The following is a 20,495-nucleotide window of genomic DNA, read 5'->3' on the forward strand; positions in this document are numbered from 1 at the left end:
TTGTTTACTCATGAGTAACTTCTAATGCAAGAGGATTTTTTTTCCCCAAGTTGGATTGTTTTTTATTTATGTATACCCGTCTTTTTTGAACTAAGCATGCTGGCATGACTAACCATTAACATTAAGCAATATTGTGCTAAAAATTGGAAATTTAAATTTGAGATAAAAGCAAAAAATCGGTAACTTCAAGTAGTGGAATGATTTCATTATAAGGCCTAATGTTGGATGAAATATTAAAAAGAGTGGGGACAAATTTGATAAAGAAAGATTCCAGTTTTACAATCATATTGCTATCAAAGTCACAAATGGACCGCACTGATTGCCTCAAAGGTTATCTAACTTCAAACTGCAAAATTTTCCTTTGCAAGAATGTCATATTCTTTTTAAAAAAAAAAGGTATGGTAAGTTATATAATTTTGAGTGAACAAACTGGGTTTTATTTTTTGTAGGGGAAAAGAAGAAAAAAATCAAAGAAAATAATACCCTTTCATTCACATTTGAGAAGCTTCCAACTCCTCATATTTGAAACTACATGTTGCAGCTAAGCAATAAGATATAAAGTCTCAAAAAGTGTCACTTCATCTTTGCGGTGCTTTCCACAATCCTCTTGATGACATAAATTGATTGCTGGCACTTAGCCAACAAGCTCAAAGTTAAATCTTCCTGCAAACACACACGAATATTGTAAATTCTACATGAAAAAAATTATTCTATTACATAGCTATATAGATATTATCTAACAATACTAAATGGATAACATTGGGAAAAAAAGAGGCAAGTTTTTTTCACACTACACCCCATCTGCATAGGAGAAGTAACCTGGCATTTACAAGCAAGTATCATCTTTGGCAATTTCGGTAATTAAAAATTTGTAATAGAAAGTATCATTTTTTGATATTTAATTAATAACAACAGAGCATAAGATGAAGCAACATACCTTAATGTATTCAGCCCAAATATCATCATTTGTTGTAATAAAAAATATCATTGAAACTATACTGAATTTAGATTTATGTCTTTGCATGTGCACTTATTATGTCCTCGTTTTCTACAATTTCCACATATATTAGTATGTTTTGATGCTTCTTCAATCCCACTACGAATCCTGCGTCCCTGTGAAGTATTTTGAGAGTGCTTTTTTCGCCCTTTTGTTTGAGAAATGTAGGGATCCTTCAAGTTTCTCATACAAGACTCTTCTGAATTATGACTCAAGTATTGTAAATTAGAATCGCTAAGACCAGTAGTCTCCTCGGATGTCACAAACTTTTCTGCAGCTAGAGAGAGAGAATCAATACCATCACAAATGAATCTAAATGCTTCACTCGATGCATATGCAAGCTCATCTAGTCTGGAATATCTAGAGCGTAGGTGAAAGCTACGAAGAAGTCTATCTCCATCAGTTGTACAATTGTCATTGTCTATGCTTCGTATATCATTTCCTTCTTTTCGCCAACGACGCAAGATGAAGTGTTCAGGGATCTGCTCGACATTTTCAATCAAAAAAATAGAAAGAACATGTCGGCATAAGATTCCCATGGACTCAAAATAAAGGCAAGAACACCTAGCTTCTCTGTTTTCCAATTTTATCTCAACTATTGCAGAATCTCTGTTGTCCTTCTTATTAAAAACGTGGTAGGTAACCCACCCAATGTCATTTCCAAGTTTCTCCTTAGATAATTGTAAACTAAGAGAAAGCTCTTCGCCGAACTTTAAAAAAATTGCACGGGTATACACTTTAGCTGCATGCTCCTCTAATGCCATATTAAATGTCAGAAGCCTTTCTTTGTGCTTAGATTCAAAGTATTCTTTTTTGAATGACTCGTACCGAGCATCTAATGCTTGGTTATATTTCTCCACAAATTTCATCAAAGTTGTGCCAGATGTAACAAAACCATCAAAGAATGAATTTATACTTTCACTGCGCTGAGTAGTGTTCATACCAGCAAAAAAAGTGGATCTGTTGAAGATTGGTACCCATGACGATCTAATTGAGTAGAGTACATGCAGCCACATTTTCGTGAAGACTATACTGAACAAGAAGATGTTGCCATCTTTCTTCAAACTCTTGAGCACACTTGGAGCTCCATATACACTCATTCAGATGCTTCTTAAATGATGCATGCTCATGGTAAACATGAGATAACTTCTCAGGAAACTTTTTCATGATGTGCCATAAACAAAATCGATGCTTCGTGTTTGGGAAAACTTTGGCGACTGCATTGCTAATTGCCATGTCCTATATATTCAGTGGCACTAGTAAGTATACAGTCAGTAATAAACCATCACATTTGAGATGATATATAAAACATTGATAAAAATTTCTTCAAATTGATCATACCTGATCAGTAATTATGGCAACTGGATGTTTCTCATTCATTGCTCGTAGCCATTCCTCGAATAGCCATACAAAGGTATCCTCAGTTTCATCTTGTAATAAAGCACATCCAAGCAAGATCGACTGCATATGATTATTTACACCGACAAAGGGTCCAAATGGCATGGAATACTTGTTAGTCCTATATGTCGTGTCAAACGTTATCACGTCACCAAAAAGCTCATAGGCATGTCTGGATCTTGCATCAATCCAAAAAAAGCTTACCATTCGATCATCATCATCGCACTTGATGGAATAAAAACAATCTGGATTCAATGATTGTTGTTTAATACAATAGTGTAGCACCGCTTGTGCATCCCCAGCATCATATATCCTTCTCCTCACATTTTTCATATGATTATAACAATCTCGACTGTCAAACCCCAGATCATGGCTTTTGAAGATGGTGGCCACCTTTCCAGTTGGCAAACCCGAGTTGTTGAATTTTTCTAGCAATCATTTTGCAGCATCGAGCATTTTTCTGTGTGATCTCAGATATGCAACACTTTTCGAAGTAACCATCTCATGATTATGGCTGTCAATGAAATGTGTAATTCTCCATATGTTCGTTTTTTTATTCCTAGAAGCCTTGACACAAGCTTGACATCCTATACGTGACGATGATGTTCTCCTTGACTTGCCCTGACACAACTTACCCACATTTTCTTCCAATTTAGTTTGTGGATAACCTTCTCTAATACATGTTAGCTTCACGTAGTCCTCCCTGGATGTTCGTCTCCGGATTCCAAATCCTCTTATCCTACCAAATGCTGTATATAAGTTTACTATATCCTTCCATTCGGAAAATTTCACTCCTACCTCAATGGAAATATTAGTATTCTTTGTAAGTGAAAATGGAATGACAATTGACATATTGTTAGGCAAGTCATATGATATGTCATCTTCCATGTCATCAGGTATCTCATTTCCTACTCCATCATATTCCATTTCATTTGACACACAATTGTGACTGAAGTCAATATAATTAATTGGATCATCTTCCATATTGACCTTCATTGAAATAAACAAGTGACTATTATATAGTCGAAATCTATGGGATATATATAAAAAAATAGCACAAAGTGAATGCTGCTTTGAAATCGTTTGGTACTAATGGGTCAACTAGGAGCTTTAAATGTGCACGGTGCACCACTTGCATAGAAAAAAAAATAACAACATTGTTTCTATGAATCAAATACACTATATGAAATTATGAATAGCCTAACATTACATTACAAGCATGCTGTATAATAGTAGAAATGGTAGCAAACAAGGGTCATAAGAATAGCACGACGTAAACCCTATTGGGAAATTGGGAGCATAAACCTCATCAATCAGTGCTTTCTATTCTCTTTCACTTTGGGGTTTTTTATGTATAATAATTTGATTATTTTTTTAAAAAGACAAATTTAAAATATCAACAAGTTTTGTTTTTATAATGATTCTAAACTATAATTTAGGTAAACCTAGTAGGAAATTAGGAGCATAAACCCCATCAATTAGCAACAAATTCAATGAGCATAAGACCCAAGCCTTTAATTAAAAGACAGAAACTGGACACAACAACATATAAGTAACAAAACTTATCTCGGGAGTGATGCTCGCTGGCATGCATTGCGATGAAAAGGAGTTTTCGGCCAGTGTTTGCTGCTCACAGTCGCCGTTCATGGTTGTGACAACGAATGGAACCGGAAGCGAAAGAACGATGAAGGAAGAGAGAGGTACTTCTTCACATACTCCACCACTTTAAAAAGAAAAAATACAGAAAAAGACATTAAAATATAAAGATCTGTATAAGGTCTGCTGATCTTAAACATGTCGTTTGTGTTAACCGTATTAAGTATCAAGTATTTCAATTATCCAGACTAAATATGTTTCTTGTTATTTTGGTATGTTGAAGATTTTCCTGGATGCTTTTATCTTTCATAATGCTCAAGAAGATTTATCTGAATAGTAATGACTATCATTAACGCTTGCTATGATCCATCCGTTATTCTTATTTATGATACTTATGGTTACTTTGTTAGCCTTCCTTCTAGTTATTTATTCGAGTGCAGAGAGAAAGAACGATGGAGAAAGGGAATTTTAAGAAAGAGATGAGCGTGTGAACTAGAGAGAGAGAGAGAGAGAGAAAGGGGGTGAGTGATTGAGGGAAAGTTTAGGATCATAAGGGGTAAATATGAGCCATTAGATTAAAAGTTAATCTAATGGTGCTAATTTAGTAGTAAAAATAGTAAACTTAGGAGGTAGTAAGTATAATCCTTCCCTTTTTATTTATATAAACAAACTTCTATGTCAAAAAACAGCAGCAATAGGAAAGAGTTATATTACATGACAATGAACCTGAACCTTTATATGGGTCGCTCACTTCCCCTGTTGTTGGAAGCAAAAAACTTTGTAATTTATTATAACTATGTATTAAAGATAATACATAATTATAATAATAATAAAAAATTCTCTCTAATCACACATTATCAGTTGACATAGCAAAAAGAGAAAAAATAATTTTATTATTATAATAACTATGTACAATTCTTAATATATATTTATATAGTTATAATGAGTTGCTGCAAAAATTCTTCCCCTCCAACAATATGAGAAGTGATTTTGCCTAATAATATATACAACGTGTTCTATGTAACTATTTACTAGTTATCTGAATTTCACAATCATGACGATAATCCATTCCAAAGATTACAGGAACAAATCTTTCTTCTTCCGGGCTCCATATATAGTGACTATTTCAAACACAAATAATAGCAATTAATTATGTGGCAATAAATAGACCTTTTTTTTCAATCTTGTAAGAAAATCAAATATCGGCTCAACAAATTCCTCTACCAGTAATCCCCACAGGAACATTTCCCATCTTTGAAATGATGAAATCGCTGAACATCTCTGAGAATAACTTGCCTGCCAAAGATCAATGATATAAATTTAGCAGCATTATGACAGTCCCCACACACTCTTAAGGTTCTTGACCACACGAATTGTTGTTACAGGGGGTGTATTCAGAAGCCCAAAAGTAATGGCCAATTTCTCACTATTGTATCTAAGAATAATTTCTTTCTCTTCATCTTCTATGTCTGCATTAAAGACTAGAGATGTGTCAGCTACATACCCAACCAGCTTCAATTCCTTCACCAACTCATCAAGTGCACGGTGCAATACTGTAGAAGTGGAATGAACTGCATTCCCAGAGAAGAATTCATGCACAACATTGTTGACCTCTATAGAGCTACTGTTGAGATATTCAAGTGTGATGAGTCCTACATTGGTTGGTAATGAGCTAAGTGAAGAGTATATAAGTGAAAGGACCCATGAACCCAATGCCTTAAGGTTTTGGGTTGAGACATGGTGTCGGATCCACTTGCTACAGTTGGTGTAGCCTTAGCTTATTGGTGGTGGCCCCCGCCACGGGCTTCCCCTGGACCCGCTTGACATTGGAGTTTGAGGGAACGAATTTCCCAACTCTGGTATCAGAGCCGGATTGAGCTCGAGCTAGCCTAGTGATTGGCTAGGAGGCGGGTCGAGTACTTTGCGCTTCAGGTACTCGGTTGAGGGGGAGCATACCAATGGTGGGTTTCACACTTGAGGGGGAGATTGTTGAGATATTCAAGTGTGATGAGTCTCACATTGGTTGGTAATGAGCTAAGTGAAGAGTATATAAGTGAAAGGATCCATGAACCCAATGCCTTAAGGTTTTGGGTTGAGACATGGTGTCGGATCCACTTGCTACAGTTGGTGTAGCCTTAGCCCATTGGTGATGGCCCCCCGCCACAGGCTTCCCCCTGAACCCGCCTGACAGCTACAACCAGGAATTTTTACTGCTCTTTTGTCTATCATCATTTTCCTTAAGTAATTCACATCATCCCATCTTCCAGATCTTGCATACAAGTTTGACAAAATAACAAAATAACATAATCATCAGATTCTCTGAGTTACTTGCTTTCCCATTTCAACATTGCCCTGACTGCTACAAGCAGATAGCAATGTCCGCCACAGAATTGGAGTTGGCTTAATTGGTAATTCATCTATGAATTTATAGGCTGCATCCAAGCGTCCAGCTCGACCAAGCAAATCCACCATACACCCATAATGCTTGATACTAGGAACAATTCCATACTCATGAGTCATACTATGGAAGTACTCAAAACCTTCCTCTACCAATCCATTGTGGATGCATGCATACAATATACCTAAAAAAGTTATCTCATCAGGCTTCACTTTTGCCTTCTTCATCTCTTCCAACATAGATATGGCTTGGGAACCATGCCCATGTGTTGCATAGGCAACAATCATCGCTGACCACGCCTGTGTGTCTCTCCTAGGCATCTCCCTAAATACAGAAACCGCATCATCCAAACTCCCACATTTAGCATACATATCTATAAGTGCAGTATTTACCTTTACATATTGATCTAACCCGTTCTTCTTAACATACTCATGTATCCACCTCCCTAAGTCCAATGATCCTAGCAAAGCACAAGACGAAAGCACAACAAGCATCGTGACATCAGTTGGTTTAAGACCAGTTTCCTGCAATTCTCTGAACAAAGCTAAGGCCTCATTGGACTGACTATTCCGAGCATAACTTGTAATGATTGCGTTATATGAAACAACACAAGGTTCATCAATCTTATCAAAGACCCTTCTGGCCAGTGGCGGAGCCAGCTCCAACAGTAGCTCGGCCCAAAAAATTATATATGTATTTATTTTTTTAATTTTAGTTAATTCATATCATAATATATTTAAATTATATTAAATACAAAACATTTGAGCATGAAGCATAAAAAAAATTATAATTTTATTAAATATTTTTAAATTTTATTGAATATATTTTAGGAAAAATTTCAAAAAAATCCCTTTTAGTTTTCTTAATTATCACCTACCCTTTCACAAATTTTTTGAATCATTTACACTTTTATTTAGATTTTTTATCACTATTTAAAATTTTTTTCTCATTTATCCCCCTAACTTAGAAGGTAAATGATAAAAAAACTTTAAGTCAGTGGGTAAATGATTTAAAATTTTGAAGAGGGAGTAAATAATTATGAAGAAAGTTATAGGGTTTTTTTTTTAATTTTTCCCTATATTTTTTTTTTTTTTGTATAAATAGAAATAGAACACATAACTTAATACAACTTACTCAAATCTCTCACCAAATATATTTTACTTTTTTGATAGGGTCAAATCACAAATTTTAGCCCAGGCCAAATTACAATTTTAGACTGAGCCAAATTATAATTAATTATATAATTATACATGATAAATATAATTTGTTAAAATTTAGCCCGGGCGGTAACCACACCCACGTACAACTTGGCTCCGCCGGTGTTTCTAGCGGCATCTATGTCCTTAAAGGCAGTGTACATGTTTATGAGTGTCGGGCACACGTACATGTTATCACTGAACCCAAGTTTGACAGAAAGACAATGCAGTTGTTTACCTTCCTGCAAGGCCTTAACCCTTGCACAAGCCTTGAGGAGGGAGGAGAAGGTGTAATCATCTGGAAGGAGGCCAGAGAAAAACACTTGAGAAAACATCAGGATTGCTCTAAGTGGGTCATCGAAGCGAGCATACCTTGGTGAGAACATTGACATCATTTTGAAGGTGGCTCTTGATTGTGTAAGCTTGAATTTGCTTGAGCTCTCTGAGAGAGGTGCATTTGGGTATGAGAGAAAGCAGGTAAGGTAAAGGTTCAAGTGCAAGTGTAGCTTCATATCTTGGTGTTTCTGTGTTGGGTTTTGTCGGAGAAAGTGAGGTTAATTGGAGAATGGGTGCTGCCATTGTTGTGACACTAAATCCTTATCTTGAACAGTGTCTGAAAATTGAGACATGAACATGACATGAAACAGAGGAACAAGAGAAAAGAAACAAATGGATAGAGTGATAGACCGTCCGGTTCAGATAAACCGCTTTTAAGGTCTAAGTAATCTGACCGCTTGAAACTCTCGAAAAAGAACCGGTGAACCGTTTTGGTAAAATATAACCTGTTAGTTTTTTTTTTTTTTTTTAAATATAACAAAAGGGCCAGAGCCCAAAAGAAATTACATCAAAGTGGATTCAGCATCCAGACTCAGCTCATAAGGAGCGTCATCCAAAAGAATAAAGTTCTCATTCGCAGAAGAAGCTAGCTTAGCAAGAGTATCTGCACACACATTGTTGCCCCTAGTGACATGCAAGAAAACAACATTCCAATCCTTGTTACTCCAGCTTCTAATGCTGTCCACAATCTGAGAGGTTCCATTAATGGTCGTGTTACCATTTATAGCTTGGATAGCTAATAAACAGTCACTTTCAACTAACAGCTGTGACACTCTTTTAGTCCAGGCTACCCTGATACCCATTAAGATTGCCCAAAGTTCAGCAATTAAAGGGGAGCAAATACCCACCTTATAGAGGAAACCAGATCTCCAGTTGCCTACCTCATCTCTGAATAGGCCCCCACATGCAGCCAACTCGGAATTAGGCTGCACAGTAGCATCAACATTGAGTTTAATCCAACCCGGAGGAGGAGCTAACCAGCACTCTCTGCGGTGAGCTCGCGAGTGGCTCTGAGCATTTCTTCTATTCAAACCACCAGATACTATATCCCTGATAAACTTGGATAAGAAAAATAATGGTTGGTTGGTCTAGTGAGCTGAGTATCATGCATATCAAAATTTCGCCACTTCCACAGGTGCCAGATGGTGGTAGCAAAAATGTCGATCCAGTTTAAAAGTTGTTGGTTGGGCCACTTCTGGTTGATATTCATTTGGAACCACTCCTTAAGAGGCAAACTGAAGAAATTCCTAGGAGGGGAGCCAAGGAACCAAGCCTCCCAAATTGGGGCTGCCTTTCTGCAGTCCCTAAGAACACGAGTTATGCTTTCTACCTCAATGGAGCACAAATGGCAGAAAGGGGAGCCACCCCACTTGGCTGAGTATTCTTGAGTGAGAAGCCTGCCATGGTACACCATCCACATAAAGGCATCAATTCTTTGGGGGCCTCTCCACTTCCAAATAGCTTTCCAGATGGGATCAGTAGGCATAGCCTCAAAATTCATGAGATTATTGTAAGCTAAACAGACAACATTTTTGCTATTAGAAGAGTTTTTCCACATGAGGCTATCATCCCTACCAGTACTGACCGGGGGGATAATGGGGCGAATGACATGCACCACCTCCAAGGGAAGGCTCCTCCTTATAGTCTCCAGGTTCCACTGCCCAGTATTATAGTCAACCAGGTCTGCCACCCTGCAATTAAAATCACAATGATCTACATCCGAAGTGGTATAATCAATTAGAGGCAAGCCTAATTGGGTCCACTTGTCCAGCCAGAAAGCAACATCTTTCCCATTCCCAACATTCCACTGCATAGACGACAGGAAGTCCTCCCAGATTCTGCCCAGGCTTTTCCAAAAAATGGAGTCAGATTGGGAGGTCTTGATAGATCTTCTAAAATCTTGCAATCTGCCATATTTACCAGTAAGGACTTTCACCCAAAGAGACTCACTGTTGTTGATAACCTGTTAGTTTTCTACGAACATTGCAAACTATGAATCATTAACGGTGTTTCAACTTCTGCTTTAACAGAAGAAGATAAAAATTCCCCCAGAGAGAGAAACACGGTGGGGTCTACGATATTTGTTTTAAAACAAAATAAAAAATAAACAAAAAAATTTGTTGAAACGGTGGTAGGAAGAAGCAGAGGCTTTTTCACCCTTTTACCCCTTATTAATTAATTAATAACTATTTTGCCCCTGATTCGAAACTATCTACCAATCTGCCCCTTTTTAATCGACTACTTTGCATTTTTAATCGACTAAATAGCCAAAATAGGCAAAAAAAATGGCTATTGGGAGATTTAATCAACTAAATCTCCCTATTTAGTCGACTAAATCTCCCAACAGACAACAAAGGAAAACAAGTCAGTATGAATTTTTAATCGATTAAGTAGGGAGATTTAGTCGATTAAATCTCCCAACAACCATTTAGTCGATTAAAAATGCAAGGTAGTCGATTAAAGAGGGGCAGATTAGTAGATAGTTTCGAATCAGGGACAAAATGATTATTAATTAATTAATGAGGGGTAAAATGGTCAAATAGCCAAGAAGCAGAAGTATTTTTCCCATCATTAACTATGATTCATTTTAAGATAATCAGTTAGAAAAGAGAACACTAATCTAACAAAGGAACTTATGGTGGATTATGTTCTCTGACAGAAGGAAATGATTTTTTTATTTTTATGTTTAGGAAGACGTTTTGAAAAATAAATATATTAGTCAACAGCACTTATTTTTCTATCAAAATGGGTCAAATATATATTTAATAACTATTTTTTTTTAACAAAAAAGTTATATTTAATTTTGAGAACACATTCTACTATCTCAGTATTTACTATATAACGTGTCATTTGAATTTGAATTTATTTTTTCGTTCTCCAAAATTATTTTGTAATATAGATTTTGAAAAATATTTTGAAAAAAAATAAATAAGAAAACTTGTTTGAATATAAATAATTGAATCAAAAATTTATCCACAAAATTAAATAGAAGTTGAATTTACTTATAAAAAAACTATTAATAAATCTTCATAATTATTAAATTGCCATTGTAAAATAAACTAAAATTAAAAAGAAACTGAATTTATTTACGAAAACGTCATCTACAAATCTTCCTAATTACAAAACTGTTATCGTAAAAATAATGAAATCAAAAAATATTTTTTGTGAATATCCCTAAATTATTCTCTAATTTTAGTTTTAAAAATTAAATATAAGTAACTTTTTGGAGTCATATTTATAAAATAATTCTTTTGCTTTTTTATTTTTTTTCTTCTAAAAACTTAAAAACTATTTAAAAAAATATAAATCAAACAGGCTCGGTGTTTTTTTATTTCTATCAATTTATATTTCTAAATAACTAATTTGTTCTTTAGAATGAAAAAATAAATTGATTTTACTAAACATTAATTTTAAAGATTTCAGTTCTCAAACTAAAAATAAAAAGAAAATATGTTTGGAAACTTCATCCTCATCCTAATTCACATTGAGCAAAGTTTTTTTTTTGTTGGTAAATACATGGGGCATAGCCCCACAGACAATACAAACAAACAGAAATTAACAGAAAACTAGAGGAAACAAAACCAAAACAGAAAAGAAAACAGAACTGAAGACCAAAACGGACTTCAGCATCAACTAGGAACAGATGTGACTAGGCCAGGATCAAGCAGGTCCGCAGCAAGAAGATTAATAAGCTCGATATGAGGGGATGAGATTGTGAAGCGGCCAAAGGAATCATTCAAAGCTTTCTTCGCAATCCAATCAGCACAAAACTTGCAGGTCCTAGGAACATGCTTCAAAGAGATTGACCAATCTCTATTAAGAACAGCTCGAATCTTAGCTACTAAAGGAAGCTTTCGAGTTTCATTACCAGTCGTGGTAAGAAGGCTTATAGCTTGAAACGAATCCGATTCTAAAATAATACTCTTCCAATCATAACTCCAAGCAAAATCCAATTCATGGGAAATAGCCCAGAGTTCAGCTTGCAAAGAGGAACAGAGCCAATAAATGCAGAAAATCCACTTAGCCAAGCTCCATTCCAGTCTCTTAAAAGACCACCACAAGCTGCTCTATCATTTGTTGCTGCACCATCAACATTCAATTTTAGGAAGCCTTGAGCTGGAACAGTCCAACCAGGGAGAGGTAGAAGGGAAAGATCTTTTGGATCATGTTGCAGATTTCGTTTTCTTCTACAGCATCTGGTTTCCACAATTAAATCAGCAAGGACACATGAAGGATCATATGGTCGTTTTGTTGTCACATCATGGAGTTCTTTATTCCTCCAAATCCACAAGAAGTTGCAAGCTGTGAAGAAATAATCCCTCCAGTCTTTGTCATGCTTATTCCTCTGATTCAAATTAATTAAAACCCAATCTTTGAAAGAGCTAGAGCTAAAGAAACCTGTCGGTAATGGTTGGAAAAGAGGAGTTAACCAAACTTTTTTAGCTTTAGGACAGTCCCTAAAAGCATGAAGGCTGGTCTCCACTGAATCAAGACACAAAAGGCAACTATTTGTAGAATCACACCATCTGCTAATGTATTATTTGGTTAGCATCCTCTCATGGAGCATCTTCCACATGAGTAACTTGACCCTTTCTTTTCCTTTCCAGCTCCAGATCCGGTCCCAACTGCTGTTACCTGAGTTATTAATAGGACTAGTCAGATTCCTGTAAGCAGATTTAACAATAGACTCACCTGGTAACCCGTTTTTCTAGCACAGAAAATCCTCACCTGCTTCCCCATCCGGATAAGGAATGGCCAGAATCTAGTTCCCTATTCTCCCATCAAAATGGTTAATTAGGAACTGAGTATTCCATCCTTCTCCAGCAAGGAAAGTACTGTGATTAATCTTTAGAACAGAAACCTCATCTGTGGGGGGAACTATTACAAGGGAGAGAAGATTAGAGTTGAGACCAATCCAGTTGTCCTTCCAGAATTCAATTTTCTTCCCATTACCAATCTGCCAGGAGATGTTGCTTAGCATGTCAGGCCAGATTTTGCATAAGCTCTTCCACAAGTGAGAGTCATAAGCTTTGCAAGATACCTCCTTCAAAATATTTTTGTTTCTGCCATATTTGCAAACTAACACTCTAGCCTAAAGTTGATCAGGAGAATGTATTAAGGACCAGTCACACTTCTGCAAAAAAGCTTCATTTTGCTTTCTTAGATTAATAATACCCAATCCTCCATGATTTTTTGGAAGCTTGAGTTGTTCCCAGTTGACCGCATGGTTCCTTCTTTGATTTTCTGAGTCGTTAGTAAAAACATGATTTTCATCCCAAAACGACATCGTATTTGGCTTACTGCAGAAAAGTTGGGTCTTATAATCATATATGCATAGCTTTGATACCAAATGAAGAAGATAATTTTCAACCCATTGGTCAAACGCAAGAGCAGGAACGAGAAAATGCTAATGCATGGAGGACTAGTATAATTTTAGATATGTGAAAAGTTGTTGCTTAGTAATTTTGAAAGTTTGTTAAAAATTATATTATGTTTTACTGGTTGGAAAAATTATATTAGATTTTACTTTTTTTATTAATTTTATTACATTTCTTTGTTATTTCTTTATGGGGAAGGTTATACTTACAACTTATTTTTGTTTACAAAAATATCTTAACCGTTGATTTTCGACAATCAACGGTTATTACTTTCAAAAATCAAAGTCATTGATTAACATTTAATTCACATCTAATAATAACCGTTGATTGACGAAAATCAATGGTTAAGATATGGTTGTAAACAAAAATAAGTTGTAAGTATAACCTTCCCTATTTTTATTGACTCTTGTAATTTTAAATGTTTGTTAAAAATTCATATGATTTTCTAAAATCTTATAAATTCATATTGTCCTTTCAAATCTTATAAATTCTATTAGAATTCTTTAAAATTCAATCTTATGAAATCTTGATTGTAAGAAAAGTCTTTTAAAAAAGTCTTTAAAGTCCTTCCAATTCTAAATATTCTTTTAAAATTTATAAGATTTTTTATCTCAAAAAAATCTTTTAAAATGCTAATCCAATACATCCCCTAAGTTGAGTATTTGAGCATGTTAAGTTAAAATAAAAAGTTAACTCACACTTTTAACTTTAAGAAATTGGTTAAGTAACTAAGACAAAGTGGCAAATTTATTAATTAATACAACATTTATTATTGTTAACGGACCGATGCATATAGTATGTTACACCAAGTCCTTATACAGTCGACGTAGGAATAGGATGATGAAGAAGGACTAACACTGGATTCCTTTACTCGCAAGTCGCAAGCGCTCCACTCCTCACCTAACTACAAAGACTCCATTTTAACCCACCACCCGGTGATGATACAAGAATTGGTGCTGAAACAAAATAATGAGGCTTTAGCATATGATGCCAATTTACAGGTTTTTTTTAGACCCTTATAACCTTTTAGTAATAATTAATTACCAAATTGACCTTCATTATAAATTATTTCAAAAATTTAATCCCTTCAAAAAACATAACACCAATCTGTCTCTATTCTACTCGGGTACACCCCTCCCTACTCGGGTATTTTTTGTATTTTCTTGCTTACCCGGCTAGTGAGGGATGTACCTAGTATTTTTCTTGCACATGGAAAATTACTTGAATTATTTACCCGAGTAGAGAAGGATGTATCCGGATAGGCCTGGTACAGAGCCATATACACCCACTACCCAAACTTTAGGAGTGACTGCATCCGACGGGTTTTATTCTCCTGAGTTAAGGGGGGATTTTGGAGCCGGGCTTTTGGACCTTCATGCTATGGATGATACAGAGCTGTTGTCTGAGGTATGAATATGATTTGTTATATCATAGTGGCCTGTTCATTCAAGTAAGCCAATAGACTTAGTGTGGCTCATTTACTACAGTTTATCGAGAAAATATGTTCTTAATGTTGTTATCTATGTGTCACAGAAGATTAACCCAGTATTACTAGCAGTTTTTCATGAAAAGTTTTGCAACTATTTATACCATCTTATGCAACAACTATTGTTGGTATTGGTGAAAATCCTAGGTTATATAGCCAGCAATTTTGACAGTAATATTGGATCTGAATGTCTGAACCTTTAACCTTTAGCACTTCTGTTTCAATTATTATTATTATTCTTTTAATTGCACATGTTTATTCTCTATAATCCCTTATATTCCTGCATTTAGCTTAACTTTCTCGCATCAGTAGTTTATTATCTGTGCTTGCATGTGTTTGTTGGTCTAATTTTTTTCCTCTTATCATCATGTTATTTCAGAACCTTTTGAACCATCACACTTCATGGGAAAGATATACCCGGTATACCCTTATTTACTCGGGTAAATAATTCAAGCAATTTCTCAAGTGTCAAGAAAAATACTCGGGTACACTCCTCCTTACTCGGGTAAGCAAAAAAATTTAAAAAATACCCGGGTAGGGAGGGGTGTACCCGAGAGGCTTGGTGGTCAACGGTCAAATAGGGGCAGATTGATATTATGTTTTTTGAAGGGGTTAAATTTTTGAAATAATTTATAATGAAAGTCAATTTGGTAATTAATTATTACTAATAGGTTATAAGGGTCAAAAAGTCCAATTTACACGAAAGGGGACTCAAAAAAGGAGAAGGTAATGTAGTGGGTCAAGCCATTAAGTTAGTTGGCAATAAGCCCAAATGTATAAGAAGAAAGCCCAGCTATTTAAAAAACTACTTCCGGTGAAGGAAACAATCCATATACATGAGTTTAGTATAATATGGTATGTTTGTTGTGATTAATGTAAAGATTTTTTATAATTCTCATTTGAATTGAGAATTGAAATCTTATATCGTAAAGATAAAAAATATGTGGAACCCATATGATAAAAAAAATTATATATAAGACCTATGTCAGTACAGAAATCGAAAAATTAGAGAAATATAAACACAATAGGTATGTTTCATGTGACTGGGTATATAACCTATATTGATAGTTAATGAATGAGATATGGAAAATTTGGACATTCTTTCTTTCTATTTTTCTTTCTTTTCTTCTCCCTTCTTAGAAATATAAATATGTAGCTTGCGCTACAAACAACGTTATCACTAATTATCTGAAAAAAATTGTAAAAGTGAAAAAAAAACTATCCAAAATATGCAAGTTGTATCAACTCCTTTTTTAATTGCTTTAATTTACAATTATGTTGATTCAAGCGAAAGGGACTCAAATCCTTTACATATGTTATCTTGTATTTGATTTTGAGAAACATAAATATGACAAAAAAATATATATCATATTTACATATATTAGTTTTTTTACTTACCAAGTGAAATGAGATCCTTGGAAAAGAAAATTGGTTAAATTCGAAATTGAATCTATCCATAACAACCAAAAGATATCTTATTATTTTTATTAAATACAGTTCTTGTTTTTTTCCTCATTATTATTTACAGTCCATGTATTATGGAATATGATTTTCAGGACAATTTTTTTTTTCAATCTCAATACAATAAGGGATAAAATATTTTGTCTATTTTTTGTGTTTACCTTATTTATTCATTTTTAATATTATAAAAAAAAAATATAGGTAAAATAATTCATCCTGTATAATAATATTATTTTATTATAGTACGATGAACTGATGAAGAGAAGGACATTCTTCAAACCTTGTCCCACTTGTCTTCTTTTATTCATGATAAGATAAGAAAGAGAAAAGTATATAATTTTTGAACGAGTGGTTGTGATCAAAAAACATAACCATATTACCACTTTTCCACATGAGAGGATTCACTCCAGTGTCATTTTAAAGGATATAAAGTTGTGTCATTTTAAGAGAGAGATAGATAAAGGAGGAAAGAGAGTTGACAAAAAAAATAAAAGTGTGAGTACCATCTTTTTGTGAGAGTGAAAGGATATAAATTGTGTCATTTAAAAGGATAAACATTTTTCTCTATTTTTTATATCTCTTGGAGACAAAAAAGAACACCCAACAAAAAAAAAATGTACTTTTCTTCTGATAAGTTTCACTGTGTAAGTCTACGTATCCTCTTTGATTTTTCAGTAATTTATATGCTGTCACTTTTATCGAAATGTCTGTCATCTTATTTATTTATTTGGGGGTGCCCTCATGCATTTTTCGCTTGTTTGCAGAACTGTGTCATTCAAAGAAAATTTTAAATATATTAAAATACAAAAGAATATAAACAAAAAAAGAAAAGAAAACTTTAATTTAATATAAAAAAAATAATCAGGAGTCAACTAAACTGTTACAATAGAACATTTTTGGTCCTCAAAAAAAATTACAGGTCTCAATTTCATGGTTATTGAGGTTGATATATGCTGAAATCCACTGTGTTTTGTATAATGCTACTTGGTTTTGGCTTTGTCTGGATTATGGGAATGACTCGGTTCATGAAAAAGCCTCATTGGGTGCTTCTTGCGTGCTTTGAGTTTAAGTTGTTGTTAGATATATATAAAATCATTAGTTATTTACATTACAACACTTGTGGCAATCATTATTATAAAGGCCCAATACATGTCCCCTCACACGAGAAGTCACTAAGCTTAAGAGATTGATAATACACAGACTCACATACATGTGTTAAGAAACTCTATAAGATTTAATTATTTATTAATTAAATGTGGGGCAGTGAGGATCGAACCCGTAACACAAGACTCGAATACCATGTAAAAAACAAATTCAATCCAAAAGCTTAAGCTATTATGTGGAGCTACCTTAATGATTTTTATATATCAGAAGGGGGTCTCAGTTGGTATCAGATTCTTCCACTACGTCTTCTAGTTGTAATCGAGCGGCGCTGGCACTGGCACTGCAGTGTTATAATGTGGGATTTATATGGATTGTGAGCTCTTCTATCTATTAAGCTAACTTTTAGAGTAAAAAGATTTTTAATTGTTTATATTATTCTCTAACAATTATGTTATAGGAGAATATAAATAAACTCAAAAATTCTAAATCGTAGTGATTTTTTTTTGTCCCAAACCCAAATTATCAAGAAACCAAAATCCAAAATAATACAAGACCCCGTGAATGTTAAGGAAAAATGTTTTGTGGAACAAATGCAAAGTATGAGTAATGCCCTAGAGCTGTATAATTTTTTGTCAGTCTTATGACTAAAAATTATTAATTTGATGTCCTCTATTACTTTACTAATGTACTATGGTTAGCTTAGGAATTGTAACGCCCAGTTTGCAGCCGATTAATTAATATTTATATGATAGTTATAATAACCCTTACTAGTAATAGTGGATTTAATATCGAAGAATAATTAGAAGTAAAAGAAATAAAGTCACCTTTGGTGAAAAATGAGTCAAAATGACAGTTAAAGAGTAAAAATGCGGGTAAATAAAGTTACCCGAAAGTAAAAGTAAAATTATAAATATGAGCATAAAAATATTCTAGTCCATTAGGTAAAGTTTGGTAATGAATGGAGGTGTGTAGATAGATAAATCTTTACCCAGTTAAAATAAGTTAACTTTAAAAAAAAACCGTAACCCCTTTAAATTCCTCTTTCCTACGCGTTTTCCTTCGTTCTTTTCCGTCGTCCAGTGGCTGCTCTCACTTGGAAAGGGGCTTAGGGTTTTGCTTTGGTTTTCTTTGATTTCTCTTGCAATATCCAACCAAATCTCATAACCCACTACATGAAATCTATGGTAAACTACCCAATGAAGCTATTCCAACCATCAATGTGAGCTATTGTTGAGTGTGTGAAGAGTTATTCTCCTTTCCCTAATTCGTACACTATTCATCAAGGAGGCAAAAGGAAGCTTTTGAAGGAGATTCTCTTGATGGAAGTCTTCTAGGTCTTGAATAAGTGATTAGAGGTAATTAAACTCTAATCCTATGATTATTTTATTGTGAAAATGGTGTTAAAAAGCATGGGCATGGTTGGGTAGAAAATAAAGTAGGATAAACTTGAAGGTGATGATGGCTTGGTTGTGTATAGGAAGTGTAGTGAAAAAAAAAAAAAGCAAGCATGTTGCATGTGTAAATAAAAGAAAAAAAAAATCCCCTTGTGTTTGGTCCCTTGTTGTTCGGCCATGAGAGGGTTTATAGAGGATGATGTGCAAAATTGTTAGTTATGTATTTGGAAGGTGAGGTGTTGTAAAGAGTAGAAAAAATGATGAATTAGCAAAGATGTAAGTTGGAAAAAAATCCTACAAATACTTGCTCTATGCTTCGAACTATAGGATGTTTAGGGGTATATATTTGTTACATTTTATTTTAATAAAATGTGTTGCATTTTAATATACCAATGGATGAGCTAAGAAGTGAAATGCTTTGACAAATGGTTGAAAAATACCTTGAGTCCCTAAGGGTATGCCCGCGACTTTTAAAGAAAAATAGCATGATTTATGTGGAAAATTCTTAAGTAAATGCTTGATTAAATTAAAGAACGCCAACGGGTGTATAGAGGTCTAGACTTGTGTATTGGCATAGAATTGGCAAAAATATAAAGAAAGGAAAATAAGCGATAAAATGTATGCTTATGAAATAATCATGGTATAGCATCATTTTATTGATGCATTGTAAATTATTCTCTAGGTGTGCCTAGGGATTGAGAAGGATCGGAAATATCTTGAAGCGATAAAAGTAACTTGTTCCACACGTAAGCGTATTGGTAAAGTTTCAAGAGGTAAGCTCTATGTTTAAGGAGTCTTTTCCTGCTTGAGTGCTCCACCATGGTTAGTGAACTATGGTTGGACTGTATGACTGTGATTTAGATGCTTTGTATAGATGCATTCATATAGAGTTATTTGATAACATGATATGTTTTGCTCTGATATGACTTCTGTAATATGATTTCTGTAACAATCTCTGGCCATTGATTGTATAGTACCCGGACGTCCGCTTTGGGGTCCTCCCTCGGGACTGATGGTGTACGCCTCTGATATGTCTGGTTCCGCTTTGGGGTCCTCCCTCGGGAACACGTGCGTTGATTTCCGCTTGGGGTCCTCCCTTGGGAATGACGGCGCACATCTCTGATATGATATGGATATATGCTCTGTTCTGTTATGATATCTGTTATATGTTGTATTCGTATACTTTGTATCTGACTTTCATGCAGGAGTGAGCCAGGGGTATGGAGAATTCTCTATAAACCTGGAGCTTATTGAGATTTGTAATCTCACCCCTCTTTGGGGACACATTTTCAGGTGCCTAGATTCCCGGTGAGTCCTCACTAGGCAGGGACACGACACGTGGCTGAGGCAGTTGACAGATCGGATTTTGAGTGGCTGTAGGCTACTACCTTTTTGGAGTGTTTGATGTATTTTAGTATTTTCGCTTTTGATGGATCATGATATTGATCCTTTATTTTGTATATGGCCTGTATATGTTTTGTACACGTCTGTCGCTTTGATGCATGTACATTTGGGTATTCAGGCACGTTATGTGATGAGGTAGTATTCAGATATGTTTACGTGTTGGATTGCATGCGGTTAGATATAGTGGCACTGAGCCAAGTTATGCATGCGCCCATGGATGGGCATTTGATTATATTTGTATAAACTGTTTATCAGGAAATGCTTCTGTGTGGGATTGCAAAATCCCCAGTTGTTCGATTTATAGAGGAAACTCTGCCCGATTTTCGTTTACGACGAATGAGAATTTA

The 20,495-nt window shown here is 34.8% G+C and overlaps 1 protein-coding gene and 1 pseudogene across 1 annotated transcript; both read right to left on the reverse strand.

Moving 5' to 3' along the window:
* Window positions 1–993: 993 nt before the first annotated feature.
* On the reverse strand, window positions 994–1,938 carry LOC133316676 (protein FAR1-RELATED SEQUENCE 5-like). The gene has a single exon (XM_061518453.1). The coding sequence runs from the start codon at window positions 1,936–1,938 to the stop codon at window positions 994–996; it is 945 nt and encodes a 314-aa protein (XP_061374437.1).
* Window positions 1,939–5,211: 3,273 nt separating this feature from the next.
* LOC133316675 (pentatricopeptide repeat-containing protein At2g02980, chloroplastic-like) lies at window positions 5,212–8,164 on the reverse strand (annotated as a pseudogene).
* Between the last annotated feature and the right edge of the window lie 12,331 nt (window positions 8,165–20,495).

Source organism: Gastrolobium bilobum, unplaced genomic scaffold (assembly GCF_033153095.1).
Source record: "Gastrolobium bilobum isolate Gb01-03AN ecotype WA unplaced genomic scaffold, APGP_CSIRO_Gbil_v1 utg665, whole genome shotgun sequence".
NCBI lineage: Eukaryota > Viridiplantae > Streptophyta > Magnoliopsida > Fabales > Fabaceae > Gastrolobium > Gastrolobium bilobum.